This window comes from Macrotis lagotis, chromosome X (genome assembly GCF_037893015.1).
Source record: "Macrotis lagotis isolate mMagLag1 chromosome X, bilby.v1.9.chrom.fasta, whole genome shotgun sequence".
NCBI classification, from domain to species: domain Eukaryota; kingdom Metazoa; phylum Chordata; class Mammalia; order Peramelemorphia; family Peramelidae; genus Macrotis; species Macrotis lagotis.
Window position 1 is genome coordinate 615,857,391 of NC_133666.1, and position 15,913 is coordinate 615,873,303.

The 15,913-nt window shown below is 39.7% G+C and overlaps 1 protein-coding gene across 6 annotated transcripts in view; it reads right to left on the reverse strand.

Annotated features, from left to right (window-relative positions):
• TSNARE1 (t-SNARE domain containing 1) overlaps positions 1-15,913 on the reverse strand; it is a 278,385-nt gene that overhangs the window by 110,315 nt on the left and 152,157 nt on the right. For all 6 annotated transcript variants that reach the window (XM_074202840.1, XM_074202835.1, XM_074202838.1 and 3 more), the window contains one exon: positions 15,253-15,324. In XM_074202840.1, the coding sequence (XP_074058941.1) occupies positions 15,253-15,324 (72 nt within the window). The remainder of the gene's footprint in view (positions 1-15,252; positions 15,325-15,913) is intronic.

Sequence of the window (15,913 nt, forward strand, 5' to 3'; positions counted from 1 at the left end):
CTAAATCAATGATCCTCTGAACCATCTTTATATCTCCCATACTACTGAGCACAGAGAGAAAGACCAAGTATAAAGGCCAGAATGTACAAGAGATGTTGTAGAGATAGAAACAAAAAGATTTGAAAACTGATTAGATGACAAATGGATGAAAATAAAAAATAATAATTAAAAAAAAGATGGATGAGATGGATGAATGAGGAGGACCATTGACATCATGGGATAATATCTTGGCTTGCTCTTGAATTGGGTTTACCTGAAGTAGAGTTGTACAAAGTCATCAGTCTCACTCTTTCTTTCAGAGTCATCAAAGTGCAATAGCAAGACAGAAGTCAAGATAACTGGGCAAGGCTTGGGATGGCATGGATGTCCTTGGTATCCTTGATATCTTACCAGACTCTAATTCTCCATACAATATTTGTTTCAGTTGTTGTCATGGCCATTGAAACAAATTCTTCTTAATTGTCCCGTTCTGCTAGGGGAAGTCTTCCCATGCATGGAGTAGATATCCCCCTAACTCACAGAAGGGTTTGAGGCCTATCAGTTATACTTAACCTAGTATAGCCAAGATTTACTATAGTGTAGCCACTGTGCATGCTATGGCTTCTTAGAGCCACAGGTAATAGCTGCAAAGCAAGTAAACACCAAAAGTGGATAAACAGTCTTGAAAAGTACTCAACAAGCCTCACACCAGAGATGCTAGTCCTCATTGAATATCCAGTCCTATGTTAGGTCAGTACAAGGTTACAAAGGTTACAAAGGTTACAAAGCTGGTGACTAGACGAAAGATGGTACCTGTCCATAGAAATGGGGAAGTTTGGGAGAGAGGTGAATTTAATGGGAATTTTTTGCTTTGGATCAGCTGAGTTTGGGATATCTATGAGACATCCAGCTTGAACATCCAGTAGATAACAAGAGATACAGGATTAGAGAGCTCAAGAGCGACACTAGATAAGTAGACTGGACTGGATAAGTAGAAATCAGGAATACCTGTACAGACATGAGAATTAAACATCTGAGAGGACACCAAGTGATATGAAAGAATGGAAGGACCAGGATAGATCCTTGAGAGAAACCTATAGTTGCATGATATGGATGATGAATAAGTAAGCAAAGGAAGTTGAAAAAGAGAAGTCAGACAGAGAGGAAAACCAAGAAAAAATAGTGTCATGAAAACCCACAGAGGAAAGAGTATCAAGGAGAGCATCCAATGGCTCAAAATGCTATAGAGTGGTTGAGAAGTGTGAGGACCCAGAAAAAGCCACTGAACCATTGGTAGGTAATTTTAGAGAAAAACTGTTTCAATTGAGTGATAAAATCAGAAGTCAGATAGCAAAGGGTTTGAAAGAGAGGGATAGGAGAGGAAATAGAGGCAATAAGCCCATAGGGTTATTTCAAGACATTTCACTGAAAAGATTAAATGATATATAGCATAAAAGGAAGGGGGAATGGTACAGTCTAGTGAACAATTTTTCACGATGGGGAACTTGAAAGCAGTTGGAGGCAGACAAGATGAAGCCAGGATTTAGGGAGATATTGAAGACAGGATAGAGGAAGAAAACTTCGGGAAACGATAGAAAAGGGTATGATTAAGGGAAAATGTAAAGGATAGCCTTAGTGATTAGAAGAACCAGTATTTTAATGGAGCCTAAAATAAAGGTGGAGCTAGGGGAGGGGAGTGTCAAGGGACCGTGAAATGTGGAGAAGGGGAGAAGAGTATTTCATACCCAATGGCCTTGAGGCAAGAACAGAACATTTTCTAGGCATGGTAAATAAATAGTCTGTGCAAAGACACAGGATAGGAGAAAGGAGGACATGTGAGGAATACCAAGAAGATCTGTCAGGACTCCTGAGCCAGAGCGCTTTCCATGGTGCTGCTTCCCTTACAATCTTGAGCCCTGAGTAGGGCTGGTGAGGATTCTATCTCAACAACAAGATGAAGAATCAGAAGATTCTAAATTTTTTTGGAAGGATAATAATAGCTGACATTTAAGCAGAGCTTTAAGTTTACAATGTTCTTTACATATATTATCAACTCCCATGGGTTCAATTATCATATTTCTCTGCAGATTATTCCTAAATCTATATATCCAGTCTTGATCTTTCCTCTGTACTCCAGAACAGTGCCAGCAATTACCTTCTGCTGGGCAGCTCTCTCTGGGTGACCCATCCACACCCATCTCACTTCTCACATAGCCACAGCCCCAATTCAGGCCCTCATTACCTGTCACCTAGACAATGCAAGTCTCCTAACACTCTTCTTCCAGTCGCTCTTCTCTCCAATGCACTCTCCACACAACTGCCAGCTGTGTATTACTAAAATCCTGACCCTAACTCAGGTGAAGTAAAATCTGGGAAACATGCTCTAACAATGGAAACAATGTCTCCTTTTCTGAGGTTTCACTATTCTCCTAGACTCTGTCATCTATAAAATAAGGGTTGGACTAGATGGCCATCACTGAGGTCCTTTTCATCTCTAGATTTTTGGCTCTATAATTTTAAGTCACCACCCTACTCAAAAATTTTTAATGGTTCTCTATTGTCTCGTGGATAAAATGTAAAATCCTAGAGCTGACATTTAAATTCCTCTACAAAGGAACTCTTATTGATCTTTCCAGTCATTTCTATTCTTCCACTTCATGCATTATCCATTCTAAGCACATTTACTTACACGTTATCTTTTGTACATAATAGTCTATCTCCTGCCTCCATATGTTGGTACATGAAACCCACCATGTCTGGAATGCTCTCCCTCCTAATCACTGTCTTAAAGACTCCTTGTTGTTATGGTTTGCTGATGTTTAATAATTCCAGAGTCTTTGTGACTCCATTTTGAGGGGGCATTTCTTGGCAAAGATGCTGGAGTGGTTTGCCATTTCCTCCTCCAGTTCACTGTACAGATGAGAATGTAAGGCAAAGAGGATTAGGTGGATTTGCCTAGTCACACAAGGAATAAATGTCTGAGGAAGCATTTGAATTCAGGAAGATGAGTGTTCTTGATTCCAAGCCCAGTGCTTTCTCCATTGTGCCTTCTAACTGCCCTAGCCACTCCTCAGGCCCCTTCAAAGGAAAGGTCAAGCAACACCTCCTTCATGAGGTCCTTCCTGATCCCCCATCCCCTTTTTTCAGTACCTTCTCCCTCTTCCAGTGGAAGAAGTTAAACTATTCCGGGGCAAGAACTGTTGAGTTCAGGCCTTTGTATCCAAGGGCATAGCATATAGTAGTACCAGTTTAATGAACATTTGTTGAATTAAGTAGAATATTCTCATTTGATCCTTAAAACAAGGAGAATCAAAGCCCCTGGGCAGGCATTTCAAGCTGGCTCGCTCTAGTACTACTGCAAAGCTGTTTTCTCTGGGAAAGAGAGAGAGAGGGTAAGTGAGCCAAGTGAGGCCTTCTTATGGCACATCAGTGAAGGATTGGGTGGGGGGGAGCAGGATTTCTGGTTCTATTCTTGCATATCTGTATTTTCTTGTGTTGGGTAGGACTCTGAGGAACTCTATGGTGGTGAGGTGGGCTTTAAGCTGCCTAGGGTTTGTGGAGGACACTGCACAGTCTGGGGGAGAATGAATCAGCAGCACAAGATCAGCGACAGAATCATCCTTAAAAATCTCTTTGGTGTCATTTCCTCTTGTCTTTGACCAATCTGCATTAGACTACCCTCTCCTCTTGCATGAAGCCTTCTAGATCCACCAAAGAATTCCCTGACTTGGCCTATACTCTCAGAGGAAAACATTATCCTGGGATATATGTGCTATCCTCTAAACCGTTCCTCCTTCTGACTCCATGATATCTGAAGATGACATCACCATTTACATGGGCAAGTCATGATTGGACTCACAGTCACTGGGGACTAGTCAATTAAATTAAATAATTACTAAGTGCCTACTATGTGGCAGGCTAGGTATCATGCATTGGGCAAGCAAATACAAAACTATCAATACCCTCTTGATCTCAAATAGCTTTAACAGAGAGAGAAAACAATATAACACAAACTAGTATGTACAAAATAGAGAACAGAAATTTATTTGAGGGAGGAAACTAGCATTGAGAAAAGTTTAATGAAGATGGTGGTATTTGAGCTCGGCTTTGAATGGAACTGAGGATTCCTGAAAGTTGAAGGTGAGGAGGGAAAATATGAAGGTGTGCAAAAGTAAGGAAGTAAAATAAATATGTTAATATGCAATATTATATGTGTAACCCATGATCCAGAGCCTCTCAAAGAATTCAAGTTCATGCAGAATCAATCTGATCCTAGAGTCAAGTCCAAGAGGGTTGCTCATACTCTTTAGTGAATTGTCCCCAAGTAAAGTTGTTCCAAGGAAATCTCTTGATATATTTAGGATGTAGTTCAGAGCTTGATTTTCTCAAAAATGGGTAAAAGGGACCTTAGATCCCATACAAGCATTTAAAGCAGCAAATGCAGACTAGGAATATGTCAGTTTTTATTTTATCACACACATACATACTCACACAGAGACAAATTCAGAAGATGGAAAACACAAGAATTTACAGATACAGATTAACACCTAAGGCACTCAAATGGTTCCTTTGTTATATCCCTTAGAAGGGAAATGAATTGGGAGTTGCTGTCAGGTATTCTTTGATAATCTGGTGATATCCTCTTTCCTACACAATTTCTCTAAGAATCAGAAGTCCCCCTGAAGATAAGCATACTTTAAAGACTGCTGAATTAGCAATTCTTATCCCATCAGATCCTCTGGGGTCTCCTCTTCCTTATCTCTAAGTCTTCCCTAAGATTCCACCTCTTTAAGATCTAATAACCATGACCTTATCACTATTCCTACTGACACCATATTTACAGACAGTGCCATCCATCCAAAGATTTGCCTGCCTCTACTGTCCTTCCTCCAGTTCATCTTCACATAGCTTCTAGATTAATCTCTTGCAAAGATCTTATCATGCCAATTCTCTGCTCAAGAATCTCCACTGGCTCCCTATTGCCTAAGGGCCACATGCATCCCTTTGACCAGAATCCAAAGTTCTCCATAATCTAGTGCCACCCTTTCCTTTCAGCCTTGTCTTCTTTTGTTCCTCTTCTCACATCTCATGCTCCAGGCAAACCAGACTACTAATTCTCTGTGACTCTGACCATCCCTTGAGCTTGCCTAGATCCATACTTTTGCTCACATTGCTTCATATGTTCAAAATGTTTCTCTTATCTATTTTAATACTGAATTCCTTTCCATTTTGTAGTTAAAGCTCAATTCATATAGTACTTGTTCCAAGCTACCAAAAGAGAAGCAATAGAGCTTAGTGTAAAGAACAAGGATTCTGACCAAGGGATAATTTATGTTCTGTTTCTGACTCTGCTACTAACTACCTATATTAGGCAAGTCACTTAACCTCTCTGAGACTCAGTTTCCTTCTATGTGACATTAGAAGATTAGGTTAGATGATCTATAAGACTTGACATTTCTAAGTCTGAATTCTTTTTCTAATTTCTCCTATCACTAATGATTTTCCCCAATTAGCATATAACAGTTTGTTGGTATCCTTCCACTTCACTTAAGTAATATTATGTGTCATATTTCTATGTATGTGTGTCTGTGTCAAAATTACCCTACTAGATTACAAACTCTATGAGAATAAGGCCCTTCTTTTTTCTGACTTTATTCCCCCCCCAGTTACAAACCAAAGATTCTATATACATGTTTATCTATCCTCAATAATTTCATGTAATTGATGAAATATATTCTTCCTTCCCCACAAACTTGAAGATTCTTCAAATATCAGTTTTCCCCAGAGCCCTTAATTCCAGTGTCCTCTCTATTACTTCCTATTTCTCCTTTATGTAGTTTATATTTAGCTGTTTGAACATTGTCACCTTCATTAGATTGTGAGCTCCTTGAGGGCATGGACCTACCTTTCTTTGCATACTCAACAGCTTAGTACAGTGCCTGTGATTAATAAATGTTAATTGAAAGACTGACTGACTGACTGTTACCAGCACCATGTGTAAACAAACACAAAGGAGAAACTTTTAGACAAAGGCACAACTCAGCATCAGTGTTTTGGAACTATATGTTTGATTCTTAAGAGCAGGATAGAGATCCTGAGGTGACCTTAGACAGAGGGAGGAAAACCATTGGGACTCTTTTGCCTATCCTGAATTGGTCCCAACTTAAACTGTTAAGAACCACAAACAAAATTAGATCTATTTGAAAAGAAAAGAGAGGAGGTGGCTAGGTGGCACAGTGGATAAAGTACCGGCCCTGGAGTCAGGAGTACCTGGATTCAAATCTGGTCTCAGACACTTAATAATTACCTAGCTGTGTGGCCTTGGGCAAGCCACTTAACCCCATTTGCCTGACAAAAACCTAAAAAAAAAAAGAAATAGGCAAATAGGTAGACACAATAAACAGATGATACATAGACAGATAGATAGATAGATAGATAGATAGATAGATAGATAGATAGATAGATAGATAGATGATAGATAGATAGACACAAACAGACAGACAGATTAAAAAAACCACAAACCAAACACAGAACTTACTATTTGTGAATGGCAAATCACACCTATATGGTCTGAATGAATCCTTTGTGAGAAAACACAAAGTAGAGGGATACAAGCTAGTCCAAAAGATCTTTATAGTCCCATCTGACATCTATGATTCTATGAATTTCTAGGATTCTAAAATTCAATGACTCTAAGATTCTGAAATCCTAAAATCCTATGACTATGACCTAAGATTTTAGGACTGTGGCATTTATGCCGAGATTGTGAAATTTTGTGATTATTGTCATGCAATGTCTGTATGAAGCTGATTCTAGAATTAAAATTATATAACATTGATTCCAGGATTCTAAAGTTTTGATCCTACTCTGTGGCTGGGATTTTAAGTCTATTGACTCTTGTCTGAGTGATTTGACTGAAATCAAGATTCTGGATTCTAGGATTCTAACATTCTAGGATTGGGTGATGCAGAAAATCTATAAATACATGCTGCTTTTGCTGTCTTAACTAGCTTACTTGGTTTTATTTCGAGGATGTAACCTGGGGGAAATTTCAAAATCAAAAGTCAAGGACTCTCCCTTGCATAGGATTATCTTCCAATTGTGTCTGACTATCCCTGCTGCCCCTTTTGACTTGGGAAATACTACATGTTGGAGATGATTATGGTTTTCTGTAAAGATGCTTTTAAGGAGGGAAAAAAAAAAGATGTTGATGAGCCTCATGCATAATGTTAACCATCTTTCTCCATCTCCTGTACCTCTCCTGGGCATAGAAAGGCCCTTATCTGTGCTCTGAAGCTAGATTTCACACATATTTACCATGTTGCTCTCCCAATGGATATTATTATTTCAGAACAGGAGAAAATCACCATTCATCCTGTCATGAAGAGAGAAGCTGTGGCAGTGACTCCTCTCCAGGTCTATTTCCAGGGTCCTTGAGTAGCATGACCACATAACTGTTCTCTAGGCTCCCAACCTTCCACCATGTAACCTTGGGGCAGCCTCAGTTTCTCTGGGCTTCAAGGGCAGAGGTCAAAGAATGACTGAACTGTACAAAGCTGCTTCCCCAAATACTAGGCCCCACACTCATTTGTTTAAAAATGAGATTATAAGGGGAAAGCCTTTATATAGTGCCCACTATGTGCTAGGCCCTGTAGTAAGTGCTTTTTTTTACAAATATGATCCCATTTGATCCTCACAGTAACTCTGGAAGGTAAGTGATATGATTTTCCCTAATTTACAGTTGAGGAAAGTGAGGTAGAAAAGTGTTAAGTGACTTGTCCAAGGTCACATGGCTAGTACATGTCTGAGGCTAGATTTGAACTCAAGTCTTCTGACTCCATGTCTAACACTCTATCCACTACACTACTAGCAATCTCCTAGACTATGTGGTCCTTTAGATTCTCAACTTCTCTGAAAATTACAATATAATACAATAAACATCCATCTATTATGTACAAAATAGGATGATCAGTATTGTGTTCAATGATTCTATTATAAGGTTAGGGTTCCAACTCTACTCCAATGAATGTAATTAGAGTAGGCATCAACACTTTCACTGAAATCAATACAAAGTATAAACTAAATATAAGTTTTTTAATCCATCTCAGAGGATTATATAGCCATTGAATAAAAAAGATTTTGCCTGAAAAATATTGTAAATGGTTGAGATGATCTTGTCTTATCTCTTGAGCTACCTAATAAAAAAGGGACAAGCCAGCTTTAGAAGGGCAGTCAGAAGACAGATCACTCTAGTGAAGGACAACTTTTATTTGGGAGTTTCTAAGTTCATGGATCCTGGGTGTGTGTCTGGGCAGTAGTGCATAGTAGAGATGAAATAGGAAACAAAGGCATCAGGGAAGCCCTTTTCATAGAACGTATGAATAACAGTCTATAGCCACCATTCTTCCTGTAGGATAGTCTAAATCACAACAACACCGAGAATGCTAGTGCAAGTAGAATTATCCCCATTTATAGATGGGAAGACTGAAGAGACAGTAAGCATAATGGCCCCCAGATTCATACTAGAAGCCCAGAGACTTGAATCCAGCTCTATTTACTCAAATGGCAGGGTCCCTTTTTTCTATATTCACGGCAATTAAGGGTCTCCCAGACATAGAGCTGAAATGTTCCTTCTCACCCAAGCACAAAAAGAAAGTGGGCAGAGGGATTTTTAAAAAATAAATTAATAAATGAATGAATGAGAATAAAGAGCTTATAGAAAAGAGAAAGAAAAAATGTTGACAAGCTTTACTATTCCAAGGCAGTAATTATCATCCTCTCCTTTCCTAGAGTGGGCGGGAGGAAGTGAGCAGTCCATGAATATGGGGTGCAGAGAAAGGGGGGGTGGCAGGCTGGACTCAAGCCAATGGCCAGCCCTTCCCTACCCCCTGCCATAGCTTTGGAAGTGGGGGACTACTTTGACAACTCAGAGTTATTCCTTCAAAGGTGGGGGGGAGGCTTAGCTGATAAAATAATAAGACATTCCCCTTGAGCAGTAGGATTTAGAACTGAAAAGGACCTTAGTTCTCAGAGAAGAGAAATGATCTACTCAAAATCATACCAAGTCAGAGCCAGAATCTAGATCCAAGGTTCCTCACTGTAAAAGCAGGACTTTCTCCACTAGTCTATCAGTCAATGAAGAAAAATTACTTCAATGCATACATACTGTGTTCTGGAAACTATGGGAAATGCTCAGATCATGAGGATAAAAATGAAAACATTCCTCCTGCTAAGGAGCTGACTTTGTGACTAGTTGACTTTGTCCTAGTTCTACTGCACTCAGGGGCCTCAGAGAACAAGTCTTCTTATTCTTTCCCATAAGAGAGAGCTTCTGAAACTCAAGAAGTGATGAGATGGGCAATAGGAAGCATAAGGTGGGCTCTGACACTATGAACCATGAGAAGGGGTGGGGGTAGATAGCTCAGAGGGGTGACCAATATGGCAAGAAGAAGACTACAGGTGTCAAGCAGAAAAGATACAGTCAACCAGGAAGGACAAGACAATTGAAACTACTAAAAGTCTGACTCTGGATGGATGAAAGCCTCATAATCAAGGACCAATAGCATCAGATAACATTCTAGACTTATTGCAATGTTTCTCCTTCTATTCACTTTACATTTCAGTCAAAGGGGATTACTAGCTTTTCCTTGCAGTATTTTTCCTTGTCTTCTCCCATAAAAAAATATTCACACAAGCCAGCCTCCAATTCATGGAAGATATTTCTTCCTCATATTGACTTGTTGAAATCCTCTTTCATTGAGACTCAGTTCTGGTGCAACCTCCTTCAAGAAGTCTTCCCTGATTCCCCCTGCATCAGGAGGCTGCAAACGATCTTTCCTGAAGGCACCTTTACAGGTCTCCTTTGCAACTATCACATGTTATTATATTCTTGTATAATCCTCATCTGTATGACTGCTGTCAAACTCTAGATGGTAAGCTGGTGTGGCGAAGGAGAAAGAGTAATGAGTACAGATGACATTAAGAAACTTGGGCTTGGGTGTGGCTAGATGGTGCAGTGGATAGAGCACTGGCCCTGGAGTCAGGAGTACCTAAGTTCAAATCTGACCTCAGACACTTAATAATTACCTAGCTGTGTGGCCTTGGGCAAGCCACTTAACTCCATTGCCTTGCAGAAAAACCTAAAAAAAATAGAAACTTGGGCTTGAATTTCTTAACTTTTATGATCTGGGCAAGTCTTTGAGACTGAGAGCCTCAGTTGTTAACTCGTTTGTAAAATGAGGATAATAATACTAGACTTACTTTTGTCACAAGGCAATCATTTAGAAAACAATTTGCCACTGACATATGAACTATTATCGTCTACACTTTGAACTGGCCTCTAACATAGTATGCATGGGGTCTCTTCTGCATATAAACAATATTGCCTGTTGAATTAATGAATGGATTTTAAACTTCTTATCTTAAAATAATCTTGTATTGATTCTACATAAATTTTGTACTGACTAACCTGTGTACATATTGCTTTCAAATCTGAACAGAATATTAGCTCATAATAATTGAAGCCTATCTAATCTTAGTGATTTGGGTACACTTTTCACTGATGCAAAGTGCAACTCCTCTGTAATTTAGAATACTGTGGAGAGCTGCTATGGCCAGCCTTGGTAGAAGAGCCAAAGTTTGCATCTTTCTGACATGACAAGTTCCTCAGAGGTAGTGACCATGCCATTTTTCATCTTTGTGACTCAGGTGTTAAATGAAGTATCTAACATGTAGCAGTGACCTTCTAGATTGTTGAACTGACTGTGGACCATACAAGGGACATGGGGGAATATTGGAGGTAAATGAGATCATCGAGGCAGAAACTGAGTAGCCACTATACCTGGCCAATCCCCACCCCCTTACCCTCTGGACAGAGACAACAACCAAAGCATAATGACAGGGACTTGGAGGGGGAGGAATCACAGACACAAAGAGACCCAAAGAGAGAGAGACAGACAGACAGACAGACAGACAGACAGACAGACAGGGTGATGTTGATGGTGACAGGTACAGGAATAGAGATTGAGGAAAAACTCAGGGGCAAGGGAGCCTTAGGACAGACTGAAAGGCCTCTTTTTTAGACAGGGAGCACAACTGTGACCTTAACCCGGAGACCTCCATCTCTCTGCAGAATCCATGGCAGCCAGCCAGAGAAGGGACCTAGAAAAGGCTGCAGGGAGGACTGGGTGCTATGTGTACCCACAGAGAACCCCTCAGTCTCCAGCATCAAATGGAGAAAAACCATACAAAGAGACCTTACACATAGTATCCCTTTGAGATAGGTAGGTAATAAAGGCACTGTTATTATCAAGAGGAAAAAGAGGTTCTTAGAAGAAAAACGTGTCTTGGCTGGAGTCACACCTAAACTAAGGTTCAGCATTCTTTTCACTAATAACAATATCTACTCCCACTTCAATTAATCCTTAAGAACTACAGAGTTTTTTCCTCACCAAAGGCACTCTTGTTGCCTCTTATAACAATAATTTACATTTATGTAGTTCTTTGAAGCTCCTTACATGCATCTGTGCTTGGATCCTCACACTACTCCTGTGGGGTAGGCGTATAAAGATTATTCTACTCTAACAGAAGAAGAAACTGAGCAAAGGCCAGGTTTTAATCCCCCAGAACTAGAGTTTGTAAGCACTGACTGGAACTAGGAATTGGCCCCAAGTCACTTTCTATTGATTCCCAAGTATCCTCAAAGGGTTTTCTTTCCTTTTCCCTCCTCCTCCTGAAATATTTCATCCCATGCCTTATCCTCATGGAATCCCTGGAGATTGGACTTATTTACCCTGAGTATGGAAGGAGGTACAAAATAAGTAATTTGCTCAGTAGGCAATTTGAGAGAGTTCAAAGTGGAGAGTGGTAGTCCATGGCTTTCTGGAAACTACAAAAGTGCCACTCTCTCTGGCTAGAGGCAGGTAGCCTTTGACTATTCAGATATAATACAAAATCCACTCTGGTTTCTGAGTAATTCTTAAAGAATATCAAATTGCCCAGGCCAACTTTAAGGATAGGCTATGAAAGACTAAGCAGATCATATTATCTCTCTGTTCTCATTATCAAAACAGAAGATCAAAGCATTTGTAGAAGAAGGGATCATCTAGACCAACTACCTCAATTTGCAGTTAGGAAAACAGAGACACAAAGGAACTAAAGAAATTTGCTAAAAGTCATGTAAGTAAGAAGTAGAAGAATGAGGATTTGAACTCATGTCATCTTGTTCCAAAAGCTCTAAGGAATCAAAATGCCAATAATAAAAATGCATTAGCATTGACCTTGGAGTCAGGAGGACAGGAGTTTGAATGGCCTCAGACACTTGTCACTTACTGGCTATATGACCTTGGGCAAGTCACTTAACCCTGATTGTTTCACATCCAGGGCCATCTCCAGTGATCCTGATTCATATCTGGTCATTGGACCCAGATGGCTCTGGAGGGAGAAAGTTAGACTGGTGAGTTAGCACAACACCTCACTCAAATCCAATTCATGTACTTGTCATGATATCACCTCCCTGATATCATAGTCTTCTTCAGTAATGAAGGACAAACATTATTATTATATGTATTGCCTCAATTGAAGTTGTCATGAAGTTCAAATGAGATACTGTATGTAAAATTCCAATACTAGTTTAAATTAACTAAATGTTACTATAATAGGGACTAAGACTATTGGACTTGTAACCATAAAATATTTACAAACAGAAGAAAACTTTGACCATTGAGTCTTAACCTTTTCATTTTACAAATGAGGGAATTGAGGCACAGAGAATCAAAGTTACTTGTTCAGGCTCACATAGCCAGTGTCTCAGGTAGGATTTGACATCTTCTTGGCTCCAAGTTCAGGGCCTAGCCACAATGCCAAGCTCCCTCTTGAGATCTGGTTGAAATTACAGAACCAACCCCTATTTGCAATGTGAGTGAATAAATTACCATTCAAGATACAGTTTTCTCCTCTCATTACCTCACAAAAAAGTATGTTGAAAAGTTTAAAGCACTGTAGAAATGAGAATTTACTATATTGTGGTCATCATTCTTGACCAGCCACAATGAGACTAATGCAGCCTCCTCCTTCTACCATAACAAATGATGATTATGAGACAAAGAACATTCCAGAAAAGTTCTCTGCTCTTGCTGTTTTAGATGTGTCTGACTCTTTGTGATGTCATTTAGAGTTTTCTTTACAAAGATACTGGAGTGGCTTTCTATTTCCTTCTCCAGCTCATTTAACAGATGATAAAACTAAGGCACATAGGGGTAAGTGACTTGTCCAGGGTCACACAGCTAGTATGTATCTAAGGCCCGATTTGAATTGAGAAAGGTGAGTCTTCCTAGTTCCCAGTACTCTATTCACTGAACCACCTCATTGCATCATCTTTCTACTAGGACATCACAGTGTTTTCCCTTGAAAAGCTTCATGGTTTGCCCCATTCAGTTTTTTTTTTCCAAAAGCTTCTGATGTGCATAAAGAAGATAAAAGACAGAAGACATATCCAACAGCCTAGACAGGAAAAGACAGTTTTTATATGTGTGAATCACCCTCCTGTTTTCATGTCTGTTCCCAAGACTCAGGACATCTTTGCTTAAATAAGACCCTCTGCTTTAATGAGCTCTATTAGAGCTTAAAAACATTCACTCAGCTGGAATCCCTGGAGAAATACCCATGAATTAGAAATTTCTAGTAAAATTGTACTCTCCTAATGTTTCATGGAATCACAGAGAGATGGGAGAAACTTCAGTGGTCATCAAGTCCTTCCTATTTCATGTATTAAGGGATTCAATCAGGGCAGAAGCATTTACTATAAAAACATTAAGTCCCACAAAGAACATTAGAAGCAAAATTCAGAAATGGAAAATTGAGCTTCTCCATCGGAGACATTTGCTGGCCTACAGGTAGACTCCACTTCCCTTTGCTATGAAAACAATGATTAATTATAACTAAACCTTGCTATTAAAAGAAAATTAGCTAGATTAATGAATTAATGAACAAACTGTATTCTAGCAATTATCTAACATAGAAACCAGATGGTTGGTGACCATCTGAACTAATGATGCCTTATAACGTTTGCTTACTACTGTGCCATGACAGAATTAAAAAAAAAAACACATTGTGTAAGGTAAACCTGAATTTTTTGGCATATCTTTTTCTTTTCCTATGGGACTGGTGGGTTGTGATAAAAAAAATCTCTTTATCAGTCAACTCAGTACACTGCAGGGGAATCCTAATGAGGATATATTCACAGTTTTGATTTTCACATAGACTAACTGCCTTCCAAGGTTCCAGGCTGAATCCTAACCTGGGTCACAGAAGAAACCCTTTTCTAGGCTGAAAGACAGACAGATAGGTGAACAGGTAGGAACCAATAGAAAGAGATAGACTAAAAGAGAGACAGACTGACATAGAGAAGCTGATGGATAGATGGAAGGATAGATGGATGGATGGATAGGTAAGTACGTAGGTAGCATTTAATAAGTACTTACTAGATACCTGATCTTGTGATAAGTATTGTGTATACAAATGCAAGTAAGCTCCTCTTTGACCTAGAGAAGTTTACATTTAATATGGGAGCTGGAAAGAGTAGGGAGGAAAAGGGAAAGGGCTTATAAGGGGAATCTGGTGGGAAGATGAACATAATGGTGTGGAGGACTGGTTTCATATAGGAAGATTCAACTATCAGAGCTCTTTATCCCAAGGGCAGAGTCCAAGGTTTGGTGTAGGGTGGGAGAAAGACAGGGATATTGACCAGTGTATAGGCAGTATGGTGTAGAGCTGGATGGTCAGGAAGTAGTATAGAAGCTAGATTCTAGGCAAGATACAGTGAAGACATCCCTATTAGAGCCCAGGATCCATCTGATCTGATAGTGGGACTTAACCCCGGAAACTTCCAGAGTTCTTCTACATGCCAGACCAATACTATGCATTACACCATTGTTTTTCATTGTGTCTGTAGGGGATACCAGGCAGGCTCTAGGTAGACCATTCCATCTTTCCTCTCTCCCCTACCTCTGGAAAGTGGTCTTGGAGTACAAAGTCTTAGGGTCATGGGAAATTAATCATTGCTTACTAGACAGAAAACACCATGTGTAAAATCCTCAGCTCATAAGGAAGATTTCTTTGATCAGGCCAATCCATCTCCTCCCTCTGCTTCTTCTCCTCCATACCTCTCATGCCTCCCAGGAGAAATGATGACCTTATTATTGCAATACAACTCTAACTCTCTAACCCTGTGCTACATGCATCAGAGTAGTTTCCCCCACCATGTATGACACCAACCTGCCTTCTGCTCCTCTGTGCTCCTGCTGTGGCCATAGGGGGAAGTGGGGTCTTGCATTTCTCAGCTATTTTCTGTCAAACAAAGAATTGGAAGGAGGTGAGAAAGGAGGCAAATAAATAGAGAGCTTCTGGCTAGGTTCACAGACATTACCATTTAATTCCTTACTACCCAACATCCCCCAGGGAATAGAAATGACCTAGGAAGGGAGAAACCTGGGCTTTAGCCCCAACTCAACCTCTATGACATTGAGAGACAATCCTAGGATAGTAGAAACAACAAGATCAGTGCTCTTGAGTCCCCGATTTAGTACTTTTTAGGTCTATGACTGTAAACAAGTCCCTTCTCTTCTGTAGGTCTTACTGTCCTTATATGTAAAATGGGAATAATAATATACTTGCTACCTCACATGACTGTTTTGAGGAAAGTGCTTTGGAAAGGCTAAAGAATCACAGAAATGTGAGTTGTTATTGTTGTTGTCAAATTATTATACCCTAGCACATTGAGAGCTCAGTTTTTCTTATCTGTACAATCTCTAAAAATATTGCAAAACTGATCTGTAAAAATTGGTCTAGAGTTCCTTACAGAACTAATTTCATTAATACTGTTCAGCAAGCATTTCCTATTTTGTAATATAAAAAAGTTCCCACCTATGAATCAGAC